We start from the raw sequence: 25086 nt of genomic DNA, 5'->3' as shown, positions 1-25086 counted from the left end.
GCAGCAGAGGCAGAGACTGTCTTCTTCCACCAGTCCAAAGTACTCTCTGGAAGCTAGAAGAGAGGCTAGTGAACCCCAAAGAGAGCAACGTGAAGAGCGCGGCCTAAGAGACAAATCAGATTGCCATAAACCAGAGCAACACTAGCTCCCGTGTGAGCAGTAGTTCGAAAAGTGGAGCAGGAAGCAAGAAAAAGTCCCCTCTCGCCCAGCTTGTTTCAAAGACAAATCAAAGGATATCAAAGCCAGAAAGGAGTAATTTGAATCCAATATTTTATTAACTGAGGCCCAGAGAAGCAAAGTGATAACCCCAAGTTCTCATTGCTACTAAAAAGGGTGATTGGGATTTGACCCCATGGCCACTCATCATGCCCAATGATTAGAAATGGCTGGGCACTCTTATAAAATTGAAAATTAGTAAAGGAACATATAGTTTTAATTGAGAGGAAGAGCTGAATCTCCCTTAAAGTACTAATTTAAAGAAAGGCAGAAAAGGCCAGTTAATAAAGTTAAAGACTGTAAGTTACACCTTTGTGTTCTACTCCTAGTTTTGTCTTACATAGTCATGGCAAATGACTATTGTGTCATCTCTCCATGTTTTTAAGAGAATAGCACCACCGGTGTCCTGCTGTCCTTTCTGGGAACTTATACAGATTAATGAGAACACTCGAGAATTTTTGTTAATTCTTTAGAAATTATAAATTTTTTGATTGTGGGAATAGCTCTTCTTTCCCATCTTGCTAATAGTATCAGTGCAATAGACAATTGTTGACTGATCAGACAAGCTAAAGAAGATTGATTGCTAAGTTTCTAATATGCACAGGTTGAGGCCTGGGAATCTTTCTAACATAGTTATGGGTTCCATCAAAATGGATAATTAGGGGCATGACAAAAACAAATTTTTAAACTATCAGGGATTGAACTACAAGGCAGTTGTCATCAGAGGAAAGAAATGAAGAAATAAAATTTGAGAAAAGTCTAACAGTTACTTACATCCATGGAGTAATGCTCAATCTGATAGATGGTGGTCAGCCCCTGGGTCGTGAAATAGTCCAGACATGATGAACAGCCCAACCTCGCTAAGAAACTGCAGAGGGAGGAGGGAAGAGGAAGGAGGAAACAGAAAAAGAAAGTTCACCCCAACTGCATTGGCGAGATAAGGGAAAACCCAACATTTTGCCCTTGGATGCCCTACATAAGAGATTAGGAGTGGATAATATATATGTGGGCCTTAAGTCTGAGGTTTGGAGATTATTGGTGACATGAAGTTTAAGTCTATAGAAATTAAAATTGACTATAAGGATTCCTGCAGATCAGTGATTATCATATGGTGATCTGTGGAATTCTAGGGTTCTGTGTAAGTGTCCTAGAAACCATTGCAAAGGGTGAAAGGGAAGTCAAGTGTTCAGGTTCCTAACTTTCTTGCTGCTTGGCTCTTCACTTCAAAAATAATATCTCTACTTTATTTGTTTGTATGTGGGCTTTGTGAGAATGGTTCATGTGGTTAAGAAAAAAATTGTAGGCCTCTGCTCCATGAAGTCATTCATGCCTTTTGATTTATCTCCTCCTCAGGATACAGATCCCCTTCCTTTTGGTGCTGGTCTTAGACTGATGATGATGCCACCACCATCATGGAACAGATCCTGGGTGGAATAGGCCATGCACTTTGCCATCCCTGTGATTGACATGCAGGAAAATCAACACAAATTGTTCCAGTAGCCAAATGAAACAATCATTCTGCACATGAAGCAGAAGAAGAAGATACACACTGGGCAAGAAATCTGGGAACCTACTCTTGCCTCTGTGGGAAGCAAATCTTTCAGACTTCATGCATTTCTTTATTCTGCCTATCTGAACTCCCCCTTTGCTGGAGTGTGCCCATTTCTCATAGGCAAAGTAGTAAAGGCCATCAGTTTTTGAAAGTCCTTGTCATTTTGGATAACATTAAAACTTTTTATGGACATCCAACTCCAAAATAATGGTCCCATGGTGGCTGAGAGCTATGAGGATTAGAGAGAGGAAAAGGAGCAAGATAGCAAGTTTATTGCCCTTTTGGAAACCCAGCCCTGAGCACCAACTTGAGGGCCGCAACTGACAATGTAAAAATGTGAGAGACGAGGAAGGGAGTAAGTGAAGGCGAGGGAAACAGACATGAAAACAATATGCCTATAAACACACATTTTCCCTTGTTTCCATGCTGATTATAGTTTTCCTTGATAAAACATTGCTGACCACTCCACAGATCAGAGATAATAGTGACTGAACTCCAAGCATAGGACTGCTGTCTTTCCTTCCAACTGTTTAATGGACTATAACAGTATCCGCCCTCCACCATCCCGGGATGCTTAGGACAGGCCCCCAGAGGCACATGCTGTGGACTCACCTGACAATGCTGCAATCTGTGGGATATGGAGGTGGGGGGGTGCAGTGGGAGGTGGATGGCATGGAGAGTGGGGGAGGGAGTGCCTGGGTGGGGCTGAGTCCATTCATGTCTCCAGCCATTGGCATGTGGGTGCCCATCATGGGAACTGAACAGAAGCAGGAGGAACAGAAAGCGTTACTGCCATGATCATGCACCAGCATCCCCGTGGTCCATCTTGTCTGGTTAAATTTTATCAAGGGCCTAAACTACCAGCCTTCCTTTTTAATCTTCTCTCTCACTACACCCCTTCAAGCAGCCTACATCTAGTCAAACAAAACGGTCAGACTCCAAACTAATTAGGCACCTCTTGACTTTTGTACCTTGTCCTAGAACAATCTCTTTCCTCCCCTTTCTCTACTTCTAATTCTGTAGTTGCTAATTGCCCTTAATGTTAACATATTCTTCCTTGTGTTTGCCTTCAAGGGTTATATTTTTGTCTCCCTCACTAACCTGTGCAAGCAGAGAGATTAGATCTTATAGGTGTCTAGATCCCTATAGTCCCTAGCACAGTGCCTGGCACAGAGTAGGTGCTCAGTAAATTTAGGTTTAATGGATAAATGCACAAATCTGTGAATGAGAGAGTGACCCTTGGAATATTTATTTGGGAATAGGAAGACTGACTTCAATATTTAGAAGGACTCATGTGCCTAATAAATATTCTATTACTTATGGTCCATTTTCAGGGTTGTATACAGGAACACCACCAATACTTGCTGATATTTTACTAAACCATGAAGTGTAAACATTCACTGATAGAGAAAAAAAGCTTAATATCAATATTTATGAAATGAATTTTGCCTTCATGTCAAAAAGAACAAAATAATTTACTAAAAGATTAATGCAATTTGTTTCTACTTTAGTGAGTAGCAGTACGCCTAGAAAAGGTCTTTGCCACTAACTAAAGAGCATACTCGATCACATCTTAGTCTGTTTTCCTTCCGGAATAATTGTGAAGTACAAATAAGAAAAAAGTAGGCAATCTGTAAGTTATACAAATGTGAACCACCATCACTATTAACACAATTTTGTCATCCCAAGAAGGAACTTGAGGACTCTAAGATGTCACAAGAAATAAAATAAAGTTGAAAGTAAGTGGTTTCTATTCTTTTTATGTCAAAGTAGACCTGTCAAGGGGTCGGGTTTTAAGCCTTATGATGCATTTGTCATTAGTGAGTGATCTCACTCTAAAGTCTATGTTTGCCATAACAGGCAACCATTCCAAACACACACACCTCTATCTCATTAAAATATGAATGTGTGACCAGGTGCAGTGGCTCACGCCTGTAATCCCAGCACTTTGGGAGGCTGAGGTGGGTGGATCACCTGAGGTCAGGAGTTCACCACCAGCCTGGCCAACATAGTGAAACCCCGTCTCTACTAAAAATACAAAAAATTAACCAGGCATGGTGGTGCACGCCTGTAATCCCAGCGACTCGGGAGGCTGAGGCAGGAGAATGGCTTGAACCTGGGAGGCAGAGATTACAGTGAGCCGAGATCGCACCATTGCACTCCAGCCTGGGTGGCAAGAGCGAAACTCTGTCTAAAAAAAAAATAAAAAATCAAAACAATGACTGTGTGCCACTAGACCACAGAAAATCATAATCCTAGCCTCCCCTGATTTCTTTAGAAGAGACAACACTGAAATGCATGTTTAGAGGTTTGATCAAAATAATTAGGACTTCAAAAGACAAGCTTGAGGGTACTGTTTTTTAGGTAGTAGGGACTATATGATAGCCATGCAATGTTCAGTCTTCCGTATCCCCAAGGGTGTTATACAATCTTTTGCATTTTGAACACCACTTTTTTTTTCCTTCAAGTTTGTGTATCCACTTTGCTAGATTTAGTCCTAGTGGAGAAGATAACTGTATTTATAGTAAAGCTACATGCCAGGCAACATCCACTTGGAGGCCCAATTCTTACAGTGTCTTTTTCATTTGTACTTAGCTGATATGAGGAATGTGTGTGAGAATGCATCAAAGGCAGGCTGCTTTGTAGGTCAATTCCTTACTGACTGTGTCTGGGATAGAATAGGTGAGTTTAAAAGGCCAGGATTATAGAGAAACAGACATAAAATGTTAAGTATATAAAGTGATAATTTTATGGATAGAAAATGAAGTATTAGAGAAGTAACTTCTTTATAACTAGAGGTGTTTTTTTCATAGAGTCCAGACTATAATCTACTTTTCTAGATTTTTTATTATTATTATTTTTTTGAGACCGAGTCTCACTCTGTCACCCAGGCTGGAGTGCAGCAGTGTGATCTCAGCTCACTGCAACCTCTGCCTCCCGGGTTCAAGTGATTTTCCTGCCTCAGCCTCCTGAGTCGCTGGGATTACAGGCATGCGCCACCAGGCTCAGCTAATTTTTGTATTTTTAAGAGAGACAGGGTTTCACCATGTTGGCCAGGCTGGTCTCAAACTGCTGACCTCAAGTGATCCACCCGCCTTGGCCTCTCAAAGTGCTGGGATTACAGGCGTGAGACACTGCACTCGGCCTATTTCTCTAGATTTTAAGTTCACTGAAACATGCTACTTTATGCATGTTGCATCCATTTTCTTTTGACTATTTCAAAGGCTGCAGGCGGTGAGTCTCCATCCGGGATAGCAAGAAGTAGACTGTTCTTTTCACAGAAATCCTTATCCCTACTGAAGAAACATCCTCCTCTATCTCTACCAGTAGTGTATTTTGCAATGAACGACAAACCTAAAAAGTGAAAGGTTCGCAGTCAGAAACCCAAGCCACTCCACTTTGATCTGATCTGTCCCACGGTGCCTCTCATTGAGCTTAAGAACATGCTTTTCCCCATCCCAGAGACTTGTCCTATGCTAGCCTGTTCATCCTTCAGCCACGGCTAAAAGGAGACGCTCTTACTGTTGGCCCCCATGCCATCAGGAACGGTGGTAGGGGTGAGGGCGCTGCGCTGCTGAGGGTTGATAAGCTGGCTCACAGACGGCAGCTTGTTCATGCTGTTCATTTTGTTCAGAGGTGGGGAGCTGTTACCATATGAAGACTGGGACTGTATTGAGGTCCTAGGAAGACAAACGTGGAAATGACGGTGAGCACGGGACACTGAAGAGTAGGGACTGTTGATTTTCATCAGGTTTCTGTTTAAAACATGGCCTCCAACCAAACATTTGAAAACATTCCTCTAGGATTAATGGTAAGAAGTTAATTTTGTTTCCATCTGACAATGTTTCCTGAACAGGGAGAAACTGATTGCAAGGCTATCATCAAATCATATTTTTCCTGAATGCTTAGAGTGCGAGGTTTAGTATTTCCTTTGAGAAAGAGAAAATCATTGCCTCCTTTTTTCCCTTCAATTGTTTTCTCCATTCCCTTCTCCTCTTTTCCCCTTCAACTCAAATAAGTTTGAAAAGCAGTTAGGGAAAAGAATTGAGCAAAGACTTAAAGGCTGACGAAAAACATGGATATCCCACCCTCAAACTGCAGCTAAGGCATTCCATTTGTAGCTTTCTGCATATTCTATTTGGGATAAGCATAAAATGACTACGAAGCCAATCAAACTGGGCATTTGGCAGCTCATCCTGCTGTCATGCAGAGGCCCCTACTTGGAAACATGCATTTTCAACAGAGATGTTCATGATGTATGAGAGAACCTACTGGAATGCCAAAAGCATTTCTACATAGGAGAATGCTGAAGCCCAAATAACTATTCTGTTGAATATTCTGTTTCCATAAGTCTCCTGGAAGAAATGAAAAAAAAAAAAAAAAAAAAAAAGGCAAGATAAAAACCCAATAGTTTTCCATTCAGCATGACCTTCAATTTGGAAAGTTACTAGAACTGGTTTGTCACATTATATCTTACAGATAATATTCTCAACTCAACTGTCATTCCTGATGTTTTATCTTAATATAAAAACTAGTGATGTGTACTACAATGAGAGTCACCAAGTCAGAGCTGAAGCCTTCCTCCATCATATATTAGGATACTTTAGATGCCCATGCGAGCACCTTAACATCCTGGCCTTTGTTTTCTCACAAGAAAACTATACCAACCACACACATTTACACTTGCTGCATGAGTCGGATGTTTGAGTTAATAGAACTTAAGACACGGTCCCCATCTTTGAGACACTCATAGAGTAGTGGAGGCAATGGATATAATAATCCATCCTACCTTATATGGCTATGATGAGAACTGAAAAAGAGAAGATGAGGAAGAAATGTACAGACTATGCAGTATCTGCATTGAATTATTGTGACCACAGAATGAAGACTGGACTTTAAGCAAGTTTCTAGTCTGTTATGGGAAAACTCCCCTTTAAAAATTCTCAAACAAAATGAGTTATGTTCCTGTTTACCTTTTCCCTGTCACAGCCTTATTTACATTAGAGGGGAGATAAATTTTTTCTTTGAGTTTTAGCTGCAAATGTATGTATAATTCAAATTTTAGAGGTTCTGTAAATGGACCCAGGTTTCAAGCATATATGGCATATTTGAAAACATCATTTTAAAAATGGCCCTCAAAGCTGGTCTTCGAGGCTGCCACTCTGTATTCTCCATAATTACATGAAATAAGGAAGGCTCCATTCCATGTCAATGAAGAGCCACAGCCAGATGAATGCAAACAATATGCTCTATTTTAGTGTGTATAAGTTATCATGCCAATTAATGTACAATCAACAATTCAGGTGTATTTTACAATCACTGCCTTTAAGGTAGGAGAGTATTGACTTTTCTCTTTAGCAAATACTTACTTATCAAATACTCTCCTTATCAAATACTCACAATTATCGATCCACATTGTGTATATATACTGGTGCTGATACAATAAATCCTCCCAACTATAAAACATTTTCTGAATGATTGTCACACCATCCTTGTGGAGCAGGTCATGGTATAGCAGGGCAGAGATGGACAGAAATTACTATTCCAAATATACATATGGGTAAATATAAGGTTCTAAGAAAAAACATACGCCCAAGGTCACATGTTGCTAAATGGATGCATTGAGGACAGAACCAGGTCTCCTGGCACTTATTGTTTTTTCTAGGTTATAGGGACAAGAAATAGATGAAGTAGTAAGAGAAATGTAGGAGACCAAGATGGAACAAGGGCAAAGGAGCTACTACTCCAGCTACTACCAAGCACTTCTGAATCCACTCCGTCCCTGTGGGGGAGCCTTTCCAAAGAGTCAGCACACATGGCTATACTTAGGATCATCCATTAGTCCCCATCAGAGTACAGGAAAGCATGAGGCAAGGCAGTAAGGAGATTCTCTGCCAGCTGATGTTTCTTCAATTCTCTTTCCTCACTGAAAAGTACCTAAGATTCCAGGTAGCCCATATTCCTGATGCAGTTGGTCCTCTGTAACCTAAGGAGATCTCTCTATCTGTCCTTCCTCAAACCAGTCAAATGTACAGCAAGAGCTAATAGCAGGGTTTGAATCATTAATATCCGCAATTGGAAAAATAAAAATACATTTAAAAGCTTTGCATTTTTTTCTGGACACTCAGAGTAAATTCCTTCTGATAATTCCTGTTATAACCTCCTGCTTTCTTTAGCTTGTGGTTACTATTTTTGACTATCTTCTCAGTTCATTTACCATTTTTCATCATAAGCCACTAATTTGAGGAGGGTAGGTCAGAAACCACAGATGAAGAAAGAAGGAACATAGATTTTAAGTCAATCAAAACATCTGGGTCGCCTTCTGGATCTAACACAAACTAAGTGATGCAGGATGTTGTATAAGTCTCTTGAGTCCCATTTTCTTAACCTGTAGCCCAGATATTATACCTACTCTAGAAGATTTCTGTTAAGACTGAGATCACATAACAGCCCTGGGCAGGGTCCAGTGATTTGTAGGCGCTCAGAAAACATCAGCATCTTTGACTGTTTCCCTCTAGCCCTGAATATTTCACACTCTGAAGTGTGGCCCATGGGATAGAAGTTAACGATGTAAGAATTAATAGGAGGAAGTGGCCAGAGGTGAGTTGGATTCTTAATTGAACATATCTAGAAATGAGGGTGAACAGTTGAATGGGGTTAACAGTCAGGAAAGGTCAGAAATTCGGAATGCCTTCCCTTTAATGTAAAAGTGAGTTTTAAAGCCACAAGGAAGGGGAGCAAGGTACTCTGTCTATTATTAATTTCACAATGACTGAACTAAAATAAACATTCTAATAACTTCTACATACTGTAAAAAAGGAAGCAAGGCTGAATAAACTCACAGCCAATTTGAAAGCCTTGAAGAACAACCTTTTTTTTTTTTTTTTTTAAATATTTAATGTAACAGTTCTTAGGTGAAATATTCCAAAAATTTCTGGAGAAACTAAAGAGAAGGAAAATGTGTTCAAAAGAATAACAGGACTTGTACCATTCTGGTTTTCTTGCCTACACTCTCCTCCCCTATTCAAAACCCAAAAAACCCAAAAAAGTAAGAATCCAACTTTCTGCAGAAAAAAATCATAAGGTATATACCTCAGGTTGTTTTCTCTAGAGCCTCACTAGATTTTTCTAAGAATTCGGTGTAACAGAGATGTAGAAAATAATATTTCACGTATTTCTAGTTTTGAAGAAAAATCCCATTGAAGCCAAGTCCCAGTTCTTAACTTTAACAATATAAGCTTCTGTACAGTTTCTGAAGGATAAAATTCAAAATTGGAAAGCGAGAAGTGGTTTTAGGACATACAGGACTTAAAGTCAGGTTTTCTGGTTCCAACCCTAGTGACTATCTATATGGTAGAATATAAAAATTCATGCAAAGACACAAGTTACATTATCTACCACCGAGATGCCTAGAATTCCACTAGATTCCTTCTTTTGGCCAAAATCTTCCATCGCTAATTAAAAAGCAACTCTCTAGTAGGATTTAGTGATAGCTTAGGCTAAATCATTTCAACAAACCATTTCTGGAGTAAAGAATTTGGGAGCGGAAAGGGATACTGAAGGCAGAGCAGAGCATCCTTGTTATGAGAAAGATCAGAAAAAAAAAAAAAAGCATTGGGGGCAACATGGACTATCAGAAAAAGAATCGTATCTTCTCTCAATTTTAGCCAGTAATGCCTGCCTGTGACTTTTCTCTCTAGCTGAGTTATCTCGCTTCTAAAGACAGTACAGCATTTATTCTCTACAAGGGAAAACTGTAATTTTCTAATATTTTCCATCATTTCAAATATGTGCATTTATATACAAGTCATTATAAACACATCAAAAACTTACTTAAAAATAGGCCGAAAGAAAAGAAAAACCCTTCTGAAAGAAAAAGCAAATATCAAAAAACGAAACGTACTCACCAATCCTTTAAGGGCTTTGTGAATCAAAGTTATGAGACCAATTGAAAAACACTTTGCAAATATAACAGGAGCATCTGGTTTTACTAATGTACTTTTATCTCAAATATAAAGGTATTTTTTTCTGAAATATTTATCTAAAATACTAGTTTTTTTTGGGTTAGAACTTCTTATGAAGCTTTTAAAAGCAATTATTCAAGGCTCAAAACAAATTGTAACTAAAAAAAATAAAATAAAAAACACTGGACATAGGTTCCACTGTTGGTTTCTGGCCAAATATTTGCTAAAGTCTATGTCACAGAAACCATGTTATTTAAAACATTTGGATTTGATTGAAATTCATTTTAGAAAATTTAGCAAATTAACATACAACTGGAGGTTTGTCAGGAGTGTCAATAAATGATTCTATGGTGCCTGGCTTCCTATGACAAACTTTAAAACTCATAGGGCTAAAGTATTTTTTCAGTTAGTTTAGGCATTTTAGTTCATTGTTACGATTGGTGACCTTGATATAGAGTATCTTAAATAAAAACACAGAATACTGACAGAAGAAACGTACACAGGAACAAAGTAACGATTCTATTATTATTATTCTTCCTTAGACCTACACGTGCTACTTCAATCACTTACATGAGAACATTCTAGTATTTAATAGGAAAAAAGTGAGAGAGACAGAAACAAAAAAAACTGCAAGATAAACCAAGATGCAAAAGTTTATTGAAAATTAAAATCACACATCCACAAAAGCAACAGCCTCAATAACAAGAAATCATTGTCTTGGTGACAGAAAATACAGAGCTGGTGACTGAGTGTGGGAAGTTGGAGGGGAGGAAAAATTTTAAAGTCTTTATGCTATTATCTTAAAATATGTTTTTAAAATGGAAAGAAACAGAGATTCTCTAAACTCTGAATTAAAAAAAAAGGGGTCTACCCTTTCAATCTTTAATTTCCAGTCCAGGAGTACTGATTTTAACACATGTCTGCTTGGATCTCACTTACTCAAAACATAAGTCTTCTGGCTAAATGCATTGAACAGTATCAGTGATATGGCTGGCTTTATGGTAGATAGGCTTGAGGTACAGAAGCTCTAATTAAGCAAATTAATCACAGATTTTGTGAGAGAACTTTAAATTCTATTTTAAGCTTTGAATAGTGGTAAACAACTACATAAGGGCAATATTACTGGGGTGGATTTGTCTTTCTATTAAAAGCACAAAATGAGTTCACCTGCTATGGGGGGCCAAACAACAGTTTTGGTAGTAGGTCTTCCAGGGTTTCATATACGAGAAAATCTTTAGCGTATCAGATGCCAACATACAGTGGCAGAGGCAGGTACACAGCATTAAGAAATGTTCTACCTACACATGAGGGGAGGATACAAATAATGAAAGTTCTCACAAAGAAGAACTCTCCACCCACAAAGTTGATTACTTTTGGTAAAGAACACCTCACTGCCCAGCAGTACACCTGACACCTTCGTTTCTTACTACTTGCAAAATTATTACATGACCAGCATTAAAAGGGTCTGACTGAGTCTCTCAGTCACCTACAACTTACGCACAGACAGTAACAACTTTTTCTCCTTTTCTTAAAAAGACATCTTAAGTTTGAGACCTGCTCAAAAGCTTCCCTATGAATTTTAGAAAAACAACAGAAGAAAACAGAAAAGGGTTCCAATAAACTTGTTAATGCCCCTTTCCCCACTCCACCCCTCCCTCCCAGGAAACAACAGAAAGCTCACAGACAAACACAGCGGTTCCTCACCCACCAATGGCAGGTCTAAGGATACAAAATCTGCAGAAAACATCCTTTCTTGTAAAGTTTTGAGTCCCTTCAAAAGATTCTCTCACTAGTGGCTTTGTGCCTTTGAGCAGTTGAGTCTCTGAGCCAAAGTGTCTTCAAGTCGTGTTTATGAGGGCTAGATACACACACACACACACACACACACACTCTCACATATACACATGGAAATACAACACACACACTGAAAATATAGAGATAGGGTTCTATGGGTACACTGATCGGTTTGGGGGGTTGGAATGTCTAAAGAAGACGTCAGATTGTTTTGGAGTTTCTCTCCGGGGTTCCACAAGCTCATTCCTGAAGCAGGCTGAAAGGAGACTGCAGAGAGGAACCAGAGAAAAGAAAACAATGAAGGCTTAGGATTTCATCTATTCAAATCAATTGAATACAGAAACACACTCCTTATACCTTCATGATCATAGTATAGACAGAATAGAGTGCCTGAAAAACTGTTTCTGTTCTTCCAATTTATCTTCTTTTAAAATTACTGAGACTTCTCAAGATTTTTATGAGGAAGAAATGGGATAAGGCTGTAGTAACAGAAATAAACATCAGAATCACTTGTGAAACTTATAAAAAGGCATTTTCCTGGCTCCCTTCCAACACAAGCTGGCATCCAGGAAAACATATTTTTAACAAGTTACACAAGGCGATTCAGTCGAGGACCACTGAGATAAGGTAGATCAAGGTATTTAACACAGTGCTTAGCATATGATTTACCAGACTCAATTAGTTAAAAAAAGGAATGTAAAAGAAGAATAAACTTTAATCTTTTGTAAAATGTCATCTGGTCAATTATTATCCCTCATTACAGTTCTTGTCTAGCCTAAGTGTGAGGTATAGAGAAATATGATATTATCAGAATGGGGCCTGTGTCATCATGCATTTACAAAGAACTGTTTAATGAGCATTTTGGATATTCCCAGATTGAGACAGATAAATACCTTAATCCTTTGAGTAACAAACTCGGCCTATAAATGTATATATCAAGCCCAAGAAAGCAATTTTTTGCATAATTAAGAATTTATGCCACAAGGATGCCAGAAATAAACCCTTTTATTTTGCTAAAAGTTGGGCAAACTCGAACTGTTTGGAAATTGTTTCCCAGATTGGCTTTTTGAATCACATTTGGCTATGACTTTCAAAAGAACAAAGCCATTTTTATTTGCTTAATGCTAGGATTCAGTAAACCATGTCACCAGCAAGAATTCATATCATCTTAACAGAATATGCCCTAATAAAAATGGATAGGGAAGCAACGTACAGCCAACTAAAGACCTGTAAGACCTGGAACTGAGCCTGATTCCGCAATGAGGTGAGAGAAGTTACAAAAGTAATGTAATCTCTCTGAGTTTAATTAATCATTGAGTTTTTTCTTCATTACCAATTCAGAGATAATAAACCTCTGCCCTGAAAACTTCATAACTATGAAATTCAAAAGTAAACTGTAGGCTGAGTGCGATGGCTCACACCTGTAATCCCAGCACTGTAGGAGGCCAAGGCGGGCAGATCACAAGGTCAGGAGTTTGAGACCAGCCTGGCCAACATGGTGAAACCCATCTCTACTAAAAAAACAAACAAACAAACAAACAAAACCAAAAATTAGCCAGGCATGGTGGCAGGTGCCTGTAATCCCAGCTAAGCAGGAGACTGAGGCAGGAGAATTGTTCGAACACAGGAGGCAGAGGTTGCAGTGAGCTTAGATCACGCCACTGCACTCCAGCCTGGGTGACAGAGCAAGACTTTGTCTCAAAAAAAAAAAAAAAAGTAAACTGTAAAAGCTTGTATAGTTCCATAATAACGATAAGGGTGAATCATATGAAATTATCAATATTCATCTGTTTTTAAGCTATAAAGCTGGTAATTCCAAACAGATATTCTGGAAACGTGGAGGATTTCTCTGTCAAACCTAGAAATACGGTGTTGACATTTTCTGTCTGTTTGGAGATTTGTGTACCTTTCTCTCTTTTACGTTAATAATCCTGAAAATATTGCCTGCTTCTCTCTCGGATACATGAGTCTGAGACAAAATATCAATATTCTTGATAACCATTGCCAAACAAGTTAAAAGATACAGGACTTTAAACTGAATCTACAAGAATAAATCCCAAGTAACTGAAAACAGAATCAGAAAACCATGCCAGGCACAGTGGAGTGTGCCTGTGGTCCGCAGCTACTTGGGAGGCTGAGGCAGGGGATCGCTTGAGCCCAGGAGTTCAAGTCCAGCTTGGGAAAAATAGCTAGACTACATCTCTAAAACAATCATACAAAAAAGAGACAGAAAAATGGAAATAGATGTTTAAGTTTTATAATTAACTACTTAACTGCCAATGAAGCACAACACAACATTACAAACAGCTCTGTGTTCTAAATCTGATTCTAGTCTAAGCTTTATTATAAACTGGCTATAAAATCACAGAGCCTCAGTTCCTCCGGCTGTGGTGTGAGGGGCTGGAACCATGGACTTAAGATCCTGCTTTGTTCTAATAATCTCTGACTTGTGTTACTAATGAGCCGCAATTATCAAGTGATCATGAAAGAGAAGGAAACACTAAGGGCTCATCAGGATATCACAGATCTGTTTTATCATTTAAATAAAATTCATCCTGTAGAAGCTCAAAAATAAATTTCCAGAGGAAAGTAAGAGCTAACCTAAGCCAAATTGTAACAAAGCGATGTTGGCCTTGTTTTTATGTTGGAAGCCAAGAATAAGGGAAAACTATTGAAAGATGAAAAAGAAATAGTACTGATCTGAAGTACAGAAGTCAAAACATTGCTAAACAGGTCTCAAGAGGCTTCTGCAAATCTGTCTTAACCGTTAATGCCCCTTGATAATATGAAGGCAAGAAGTCTAAACACAGGTCTGATTTGTCTTTCTATTAGATTCTGGCATCTAGAAACATAAATCTCTATATTTATTCCAATATATGCAAATTAACTAAAATCACATTTCTTCGTAGTATAAAGCCTACTTGTATCTGTAACAATTTGATTCACAGCAACTCCGCAAAGTCTATCTTCCATAAAACCTATGATCATGAAGGTAATTGTGAAGAAATTTTTTAAAAAAGAAAAACCAGGCAGAAATGAAAAGCAAGCAGAAGAAAACACATAGTGGGAAGCTAATAGAAGTAATTAAAGTAAAAATATTGTAGTGCCACCTTACAGAAAGTACATTCTCTTCCCACTAATTTTCCCTCTACTATAAAGAAAAATACAAAATTGATTGCTTACCAGCATAAAATTGGTACTACATTTTTGGAAAGAAAATCACAGGCTATTATAGGTATTTTCCAAGCTGATTTATTCTTTTCAAATGATTGTCAGGAAATTAGATTTTCATTTTTCTTTGTTTAGTCATTCATGCACTTTCTTGGAGATTTGCATGAAAATAAGAGCTAAAAAAACTCAGCTGAAGAATACAACTGAAAGATTTATATAGATGCATATCAATCACTGGAGACCCATGTATATATAATGTTACAAAGACATAATTAGACCAAATGTCTATATTTTGCAAAGATTTAATTTTGCAGTCTGTTAATTTTCATGCACAAGTTATCACAACTGTGAGATATCAACTCAAAAACATGCATGTAACACATTTAAATGAACACACAGGGAACTACGAAGCTACTAGTTCCTTATTATCTATCTGTAGTCACACATGCAAAAAAGTGTAAATATGTCCCTAAAATCTTGTGTGCTTTTAAAAATAACACAATATTAACATGTGTTTTCTGCTCTGGTGACACAGATTATTTTATGAAATATGAATTAAAAATTCCCTTTAGAGCAATGTGAGCTAGTCAAACAATAAGCAAGGGATACTCATGGTATAAAAAAAGAGGGTTGTGTATTTTTGTATGTGCCATAAAAACAAATACATTTAGCATATGTCCCTGAACTGAATGATGTCAATCCTCCTGGCTTGTCAAGTCTCTAAAACGATGACATGAAACTATTCTTTTTCTCATATGATGCACGGAAACTGTTTAAAATTGTCCTATTAACTTGCATAATGCTGAGAATAAATTTCCAGAGCTTTCTTCAAACTCAGAATGTTAAGGTTAGAAATTCACCATTAAATTGTAGACCATGGGAAGGCAGGAGCTACATCTTTCTCTCTTCTATCCTTAATGCTTTCACATAGCAGATCTTCAATAAGAACGTGTGACGTGAATCAAGTCAACCATTCCAGCCTCATCTGACAATGAGGTTGTCATTAACTGCATTTTATTTCTGGATGGGCATGCCTCACTTTCTCAGACAAAAAAGATATCTGTTCAGGGCTGGTGTTGTTTTTATTAGATACTGAAATGCCACCTGAAAAACCACTTTAGGATTTCCTAAAATCTTTTAATACCTTTCTAGTTTGGAATATACATATTAACTTCCAAGTACACCTATCAAACAAAATTGGAGCCTCAAGAAGCAATGAAAGGAGAACCACCTCATTTATCTGTAAGACAGACTATCAAACTACAGCAAGCTAAGAGTAGTTTATATATATATGTATTTTTTTTTCTTTTTCTTTTGGAGATGGAGTCTCTCTCTGTTGCCCAGGCTGGAGTGCAGTGACACAATCTTGGCTCACTGCAATCTCCGCCTCCCAGGTTCAAGCGATTCTTCTGCCTCAGCCTCCCAAATAGCTGGGACTACAGGCATGCGCCACCATGCCCGGCTAATCTTTGTATTTTTAGTAGAGATGGGGTTTCACCATATTGGCCAGGTTTGTCTCAAATTCCTGACCTCATGATCCATCCCCCTCGGCCTACCAAAGTGCTGGGATTACAGGTGTGAGCCACCGCACCTGGCCTACAATTTTTAGTAGCGGGAGGGACAATCAAAAGGAGAATAATATTTCATGGCATGAGAAAATTACATGAAATTCAAATTTTAGAGTCCATAAAGTAAGTTCCATTTGTGGAATAGCCATTCTTTTTCCTTTATGCATTATCTTCGGCTGTCTTTGTGCTACAACCACAGAGCTGAGTAGTTGGCAAAAGACAATATAGACCAGAAAATCTAAATATTTACTACCAGGACTTTACAAAAAGCAGTTTGCCAATTCCTCTACTACATATGAGACCTTTCCCTATTAAGTGAAAAAAAAAAAAAGAGAAAAAAAAAAAAAGAAAGCCTACTGAACAGTAACTAGTTCAGCATGATACATTACTTAGTGATTCTTTGGTGGTCATTTTGGTATAGTCAAATTTCTAGAGTGAACAGGAGGAAATTTGGGGGTGTTTCTTAATACCATGACATACTTCTCTTGGGAAAGGTAGATATCCCTCCTGGGTCTATAAATGATGTTATAGGCCTCTGTTTCTTTGATCCTGGTTGTATGATTTTATAAGAACTAAGTCATTTTTCACTTAAATATGTTAGTATATATTTCCATCTGACATCCCAAAACATCCATCTGATTAGCAATGGAAATTGTGCCTGCAACCGTAATTCGCCTTCAGAATACTCTGTGTGATTAAACTTTCTGCTCGGGCTTACAAATAAAGCCATACCATTAAAATTTGCACAACTTTTATGCTAAAAGTACATGGTGAGATCCCTTCTGGCCAAAAAGGATCTTGGATGCTCAAATAGCGTAAAGTCCTCTGAACAGAGCGTGCTTCTTTTCTCCCTGCCGTCCACTCCACCCTGTAGACAACAGGTGCTCGGAAAATGTTTCTTCACCATCAGAGATACATTCATATTGATTAAAGAAAAATAATAAGGCCAGGCACGGTGGCCCATGCCTGTAATCCCAGCACTCTGGGAAGTCGAGGTTGGTGGATCACCTGCGGGCAGGAATTCGCGCAGACTGGCTAATATGGTGAAACCCCGTCTCTACCAAAAAATACAAAAAATTTGCCGGGCATAGTGGTGGGCGCCTCTAATCCCAGCTACTCGGGAGGTTGAGGCAGGAGAATCGTTTGAACCTGCTAGGCAGAGGTTGCAGTGAGCCAAGATCATGCCACTGCACTCCAAGCTGGGTGACAGAGCGAGACATAATAATAATAATAATAATAATAATAATAATAATAAGCCCTCTTTATTACGTTTTCCATAGCTAACTCCCTACAACAGCTAATAACATAGAAAATAACCATTTTTGTTGTTCATTTGTATTTCTATTGTAAAACATAATCTTCACCTCTGGAAGATAGTTTTTGCCTTCTTTTTTGCCTAAAGTATGAAGTTGAAAGTCTACATTACTCAAGTGGGCTCATAATGTATATATTTTACACTTATCTACAGTCCTGACAGTACTTCCAGGACACATGATATTTAATTAAACCAGTGATTATTTTTAACCACAGAAAGGTAAATATAAACAGGGTCCTGATTGGTCAACCTCTCATCCTTTCATAAGAACTATTCTAGTCAGTCATAAAATAACATCATGAAAGATCCAAGATTCAAAGCAAAGCTTAACATATAAATAGGTTATATGTACATGGTAATATACTTGAAAAATCTGGCTTGATTTATATAAAAATTTGTACTGCCGGAAGACAATCTAGAGCAGAGATGCTAAAATATGGCAACATGATGCTACTTTATCCTTCTGCACCCAGATATTTCCCCAATTATCATGCACTAGGTTTCAGAATTCTTCTCACTACAGCATTCAAACAAGCCACTTTATGTTATAGTAAAGCCTATTTGCTATCCCTGGTCTACAATGTTATTCCCAAGAGTGGATACTGTGCATCCCAGGAGATTTACAAGACAATCCATTGGGATGAGAAATGATTTCATGTTTTCAAATATACACATTACTACCAAATAGAGTGTGTACTTACTGTTAGTGTGTATGGATCAGGCATATAGAGAAGAGAACTAACTGTTAGTGTGAGTTTCTCTGTAATTCACCACAAATGGTTTGTATTTAATTTCAGAACATAAGCGGAATTCCCAAAGGAAGGTTATAAGACACATAAAAAGGTTGCAACTGAAAGAGGGTTGCCACACCAGGTCATCTGAATCTATGACAATCTGCTATCTCCCATTATGTTCCACATTGCCCATCAATCACCCTATTGCTGATCTAAATAAAGTCACCTTCACTCATGCCTCCTAAAATGACACGTTGATACACTCACTGTTTCTGAAGTAAGTGCTGATGCTGCTGCTGTTGCTGTTGCCTGTACGTTTCGATTGTGTGCTGAGGAAGGTACTGCATAAGTTCCAGGGACTCTTTAATCTTCAACAGCATTTCGTAAGTCTCACGGCCCCTAACCTATGGAAGTGAGCAGAAGGAAAGAAGGAAACATGAAAAGCTGTAGAACTGTTAGAAGTGTGGTCAATCCTCATTATTCGAGGATTCTGTAATTGCAATTTGTTTATTTGCTAACGTTTATTTGTAACATGAAAATCAATACTCTGGACCCTTTTGTGGTCATTCAGACCTATGCAGTGATGAAAAATTTGAATCACCTGTGCGTGTTCCCAGCTGAGTTCGAACAAGGAGATGCTCTGTCGTCTTGTAGCTCTTATGCCGTAAACCCACATTCTTTACATGATCTATTTAGCACTACATTTTTACATTTTTGTGCTTTTCATTGGTGATTTTGTTATTTAAAAAGACCCTCAAGAGCAGTGCGGAAGTGCTATCTAGTGTCCCTAAGTGGGAGAAGGTTGTTCCATACCTTATGGAGAAAATATGTGTGTTAGAGAAACTTCATTCAGGCAGGAGTTATAAGGCTAATTGGCCACGAGTCTGATGTTAATGAGTCAACAGAATATATTAAATAAAATGTCTCTTAACAGAAACACACAACAAATGAAGTTATATAGTTATTTGTTGATGAAATATATGTAACCAGAGGTGCATAAAAACCTAATCCTAAATTTATCTTATGAGCATGAGATGATTCATATTCACCAATACCATTTTTGCAACACCTTCATAAAACTAAACTACTATAAAAAATAAGAATAGATTGTAACTATGTCTGATAGGATAAAAGTTTTCATGTGCGATAAAATACGTTTCTTTGAGTACCTTAAAATCTTTTTTAAAAAAGGTCTTAAAAGCTTTTACAGTTATGACCAGGGTCAAGCATGGTGGCTCACACCTATAATCCCGGCTATTTGGGAGGGGACAGGTTGCTTGAGCTCAGTAGTTCAAGACCACCCTGGGAAAAAACTTTTTCTCTACATAATGTGCAAAAATTAGCCGGCGTGGTGGCCTGCACCTGCAGTCCCAGCTACCTGGGGAGGTGAGGTGGGAGGATTGCTTGAGCCTGGGACTCTGAGGCTGCAGTGAACCATGATCCTGCCACTACACTCCAACCTGGGCAACAAAGTGAGATCCTGTTTCAAAAAAACAACAGAAAACAAACCAACAGATGAGCAGGGCGAGGACTAGAGTGAGGCAAGAGAGGCACTTAGCACATGTGTGTTGCCCTGGGAGTGAGGGACTATTTAAATTTTGCACCCTAGGCACTTTACCTGCCTCACCCCAGTTGCTGCACCCAGTAGGAAAGGCAGAATTAGTCAGAATTCAGAAACGAAACATGTTCTCCACCTTTGGTTGAATTAACTCTTACTCATCCCAGCTGTGAGGCCCCTTCTCTGAGAAGCTTTTCTTGATCTTACTCTTATAGTTTGCATCTTTGGAACTTCTTGTGTACTCACACAGCACTAGGCCTTGATCTAGGAAATGTTTATTTTATTACATTATAACTGTTTGTGCCCTCAATAGAAGGCAAGGTAGTTGAAAGTAAGAATTGTGTCCTACTGAACTCTAAATGCTCAAGGTCTAGCACATTTGCCACTCACCAAACACCAACAAAATACATATTAAATTAATGGAGTTTTTCCTCACCCATAAGTTATTTAGGCTAAGCCTTCTCTCAACTTGAGACGTAACACTAAGAAGGGTACCTCCTTCTTAGTACAAGTTAAAATTTTAAAATAACTTTTCAAGCAGTTCCTGTTTTATCAGCTGAAAACATACTAAGACTTTTGGAATATTTAGTGTATCAGGGTAATGTTTTACTTTAATGTCACAAGTCAGTTTCCATTTATAGCTTGAGAAATAAGACACTGAGAATCTCAGCTAACTCACCATCTGATTGGTCTACTGGGAATTTATTCCCCTGAGAGTCAGGACCCAAAGAAGATGAGGAAGAAGGTGCAGCACACCTAAACCTGTTGAGTTTTGTTAGTTCAATCCCAGGGTAGTAGTTCATGGTTAAATCTCCTGGCCCTGCTTGGCTGTGTCTCATGTCACTTTAGATGGTATCAAGGGCTATACCAGCCACCAAAACGACATTGCCACCCTACATGGCAAAGACCTAATGCAATAAGAATTCAACTAACTACCACCATAATCTAAAGTGATCTCATTAGTGATCTCAAGAGAAGTAATGTCCCTTGTAGGAATTAATGAGGTTCTTACATAATAACTGGGCTAAGACTTCTGGCCATTCACATATACAGTTGTCTTTTGGTATCAGCAGAGCACTGATTCCAGGACTACCCACCCCACCTGGCCTCCATGGATACTAAAATCCTAGGTTGCTCAAGTCCCTTGTGTAAAATGGTGTAGTATTTGCATGTAACCTATGCACATCCTCTGTATACTTTAAATTACCTCTAGATTACTTATAATATCTGATATAATGTAAATGCTATGCAGTTAGTTGTTATACTGTATTATTATATTTGTATTATTTTGATTGGTGTATTATTATTATTTATTGTTCTTTTCCAACTATTTTTGATCTGTGATTGCTTGAATCTGCAGATACGGAACACACAGATAGGGAGGGCCAACTGTAACTCAGGGTTCTGCCTTGCTTGACTTTCTTTATAGTGCTGCCTAAAAGACATCAAAGCCAGGGCTATAATTGCTGCATTATCAATTTTGTGAACTTTTTCTGACAAAATTTTAGGCCTAAATTTCTATGGCCATGCTGCCTAGGATAATCTTATCATTCTGAAATAATGAAGGGCAAATTAACTTCAAATATTTGGGTAAGAAAAATTCTATTAGGAGTTTAGCTTTAGTTGGGTGGGTAGGTAAGTAGAGAATCTCATGCTAGTAACACAGTCCAAAACTGTGGAGAGAAAGAAGAATATTCTAATTTTAAAAAATAAATATTTTCTCTCCTGCATATCACCAGCTTTCAACTCCCCTCCCCCATCCCAGTTATGGACTGAAAGTTTGTGTCCTTCCAAAGTTCATAAATGGAAATTTTAACTCCATTTTGATGACATTAGAAGGTGAGTCCTTTGGGAAGTAATTTAGGTCATGAGAGTGGGGCCTTCCTTAATGGGATTTGTGCCCTTATTAAAAAAAAAAAAAAAAAACCACCCTAGAGAGTTCTCTAGCCCTCTCCACTGTATGAGAATACAAGGAGAAAATGGCAGTTTGCAACTCAGAAGAGAACTCTTACCAGAACCCGACCAGAGGGGCACCTCGATCTCAGACTTCCAGCCTCTAGAAAATAAACTTCCGTTGTTTACAAGCCCTCTAGTCTAGGGTAGTTTGTTTTACAGCTTCAACTGACTAAGACACCTCCTTTCCCATTGTCACAGATAACGAGATGATGATCATACTGTAAAAGCTCATTCAAAGAAAGTTAAAATGAAGCAACCATGAACACCCAAGGGAGACCTACCGGTAAGTATAACAGTTCATCATCTGGGGATCTTCGTTTCTTGATGGATGTCATCTGGATACCATGTGTGTTCTGACGAAACGCTGGCGGAGGAAAAATACAAGTTTCATCCTGGGAACATTTCTAAAGCAATAATGCATATTAAATATACTTAATAATTACATATTAATATTAATCAGATTTAATAATACATATTAAACAGACAGTAGTACCAGCAACACGTGTAAGATTAGAGGCTCTATTCCTAAGCATCCATTTAACTGGGTACAATTGTTTTTACATTGATTGTGATCCTACAATAAGGAGGTGGAAGGATGGTGGGGAAAAATAAAAGAAATTCAGTATGCTGGGAAATACCCTCTGGCTTAAGTAACCTTGCAGGAAACGCCGTATCTTGCCAGTGTGTGTCTGTGAATAGATGATGTTTATGCTACTGGTGTGGAAGTCACATTTTGAGAATCCCTGGACTAAGACATCGTCACAATGACTACCTGCTTGTGTAAAGCTATAGGACATGCCTGGAGTCCACTTCAATGCTATTCCTATTCTCACTGGCTCTGAGGGCTGACGTCCCACTTGCTGCTGAAGGTCACAGGTCTTATCATGCAGCTTCTCCAATATCACCCCATTCTCCAACATCTGGAGTAGACTCAACCCTACCCCATTTGGCCACTACATCTACTTACGGCGCTTCGTACCATCACCGTTCTTTGTACTGTCCGAAACTTGCTGCTTTCTGATGCTATCTTCATCCGCCTTCCTGTCTCTTCCTGGGCAAGCACAGATCCGGGCCTCAAAGCAGCGTCGGCCCAGGACTTGCCCACTAGGAATTAGAATAAAGGGGAAGAAAGAGTTAAATTCAAAGCATTTGGAAAGTCCCCTGGAGATCTCCCACTTCCATTTCCCATATGGGCCATCGCTAATGTACTACCAACTTAGCCATGGCAGCTTTGAGAATGGACCCAAAAGTACTTGGCAGAACACAAAAGTGCTAACATGCCACAAGTAATATTAGTAAATAACATTCCATTTGTTCTCCAAAGAGCCTCCAAGCTATTAGCTGAACAGCTGTATTTAGCTACATATTTTGAAGGAAACTTGAGTTAAGCCAGTGGATGTCTCAGGATAAAATCCCCTAAGGCAGCGCAGACTTAAAAAAAACGGTCAAATGCCTTGAGGACCACTGTCTAATCAGAACAATTCCAGCCAAATGTCAAGAATTCAGGTATGAAGTTACTGCACACCTTTCTAGCTCTTTTTTTCCCTCTAACTTTACCCACCTTCCTTTGTCTCCACTTTCTTAGATCTTTTATGTAACTGTTTGTAGCAAGGATTTAAAGCACAAAGGACAAGCTCTCTGCTTTACATGCAAAATTAATGATAAAGCAGCCGCAATTTCACTTTGCCCTCTGCTCATGATTTTTTGTGTAGAACGACAATTTTTACATATGCCACTTACTCTCTGGTTTCCAGAGTAACAATGATTAAAATTGGACGGCGGTTCATCCCTCCAACACAACTGCTGTTACACATGAAATTGTACAAGACTGTGGTGAATTCAGTGCCAACCTGAAAACAAGGGGAAAATAATCTGTGTTAACAATGGTTTAAACTGACGTTGTTCCCTCTCAGTTCTTCCCTCTATTTAAGGAATTCCAATTCTGATGAAGTGATATGCTTCCTCCTAAAAGGGCAAACTCTGAACCCTGTTGTAGATTTTTCTTCATCTTGCCTCCAGGGAAGCTTAAAGCTAATGTTTGCAACACTGAACACTACATTAGGTGAGACAGGCTTTAACAGATTTTGTGATCTTTGATCCTGTTCATTTGTAAGCTGATCCACATCATGTAATTCAAATAGGCTATACCACCTTCAGGAATATCACTGAAAAGGGAAAACTGGGAATAATTGCCAAAAACAGTAGCAATGCTCCAAGAATATTTCCCCTATGTGGAAAAAACGGTACAATATAGATTTGAATATACACTTGCACTAATAACATCTTAGAGCTCAAAATGTTCTCAGAATTAAAAATAATCCAGTCCGAAGTAGATAGTTATGGGTAAGGCAACTGAGGTCTAGAGAGAGAGAGTTGCCGAAGGTCCACACAGCAAGCCAGCAAACTAAAGAACCTGGGTTCTGTTATACCAGTGTATTTTCAACCACACTACTTTGCTTCACCAACAGATTTACAAATCTATCATCTGTTCATTCAAATTTTAGCTAAGAGGTCCCTCTTGGGCTTTCCCACTTACGGTAACACTTGCATCCACTACGGTTGCACATCCACTACCCGTCCAATTGCCAGTTGGATAAAACAATCCCATGTATACACCCAATTGCCAGTTCAATTGTTATCTGCCCTTAAGATGGGAAAATGGGCACAGAGCCGTGTTACAAGTTAATTCAGTGTATATTTAGATATTCTGAAGGGAAAGCATGTGGAGAATAGGTGGAAAAAAATACAAAAATATTACATATTTGATGACAAGAACTACGACAGTGATAGATGCTAGAAACATCCCTGTTGCTGAAAGAGATGTTCTCTCAAGTCTGCTCAGTCCATAGAGTGTTGTGTTTTGGTTTGGTTTGCTTTTTACCTGGGGTGGCTCATAAGGCACCAGCACACTCTGTCTTCCTGTGATGGGGTCTTCTACATACTGGGCATGGCTGTTCCCCTCTACTCGAATCAAATGACTAGGAGGGGCAATCTGTCCTGCAGAGCAGAAAATGATAAAAGAGTTAGTTCTTTACCTTAAAAATAAAGAAAATAACATGGAATTGCATGAACAAGATGTTGGTGGCAAAAGAAATAGTCCGTAGAATAAAGAAAATGTGCATCCTTGAAGAAAGGAACAGATTCCGTAGCCAGATACCAAATACATGAAGGTGTCTTAACCTTTATAGCCACAGAAAGGACTGGAATGTACATCTATATTTAAAGGAACAGTCCTATAATTTGGAGTTTAAGATTAAT

General features: G+C 38.6%; 1 protein-coding gene across 3 annotated transcripts in view; it reads right to left on the bottom strand.

Moving 5' to 3' along the window:
- The window catches only part of TP63 (tumor protein p63), a 262272-nt gene that overhangs the window by 4243 nt on the left and 232943 nt on the right, over positions 1 to 25086 (bottom strand). For 2 of the 3 annotated variants that reach the window (XM_038003061.2, XM_073023750.1), the window contains 6 exons: positions 24710 to 24825; positions 23569 to 23678; positions 22796 to 22932; positions 22110 to 22192; positions 18582 to 18718; positions 10156 to 11793 (listed from right to left, as the gene is read on the bottom strand). In XM_038003061.2, the coding sequence (XP_037858989.1) occupies positions 11679 to 11793; positions 18582 to 18718; positions 22110 to 22192; positions 22796 to 22932; positions 23569 to 23678; positions 24710 to 24825 (698 nt within the window). In that variant the 3' untranslated portion in view covers positions 10156 to 11678. Of the gene's footprint in view, positions 1 to 990; positions 1085 to 2380; positions 2526 to 5290; positions 5449 to 10155; positions 11794 to 18581; positions 18719 to 22109; positions 22193 to 22795; positions 22933 to 23568; positions 23679 to 24709; positions 24826 to 25086 lie in introns of those variants that run through there. The other variant, XM_038003062.2, reaches the window with a different exon arrangement.

This window comes from Chlorocebus sabaeus, chromosome 15, assembly GCF_047675955.1.
Source record: "Chlorocebus sabaeus isolate Y175 chromosome 15, mChlSab1.0.hap1, whole genome shotgun sequence".
Lineage (NCBI taxonomy): Eukaryota > Metazoa > Chordata > Mammalia > Primates > Cercopithecidae > Chlorocebus > Chlorocebus sabaeus.
The sequence above is the reverse complement of the archived record's forward strand: the minus strand, read 5'-3'. Positions and strand labels throughout refer to the sequence as shown.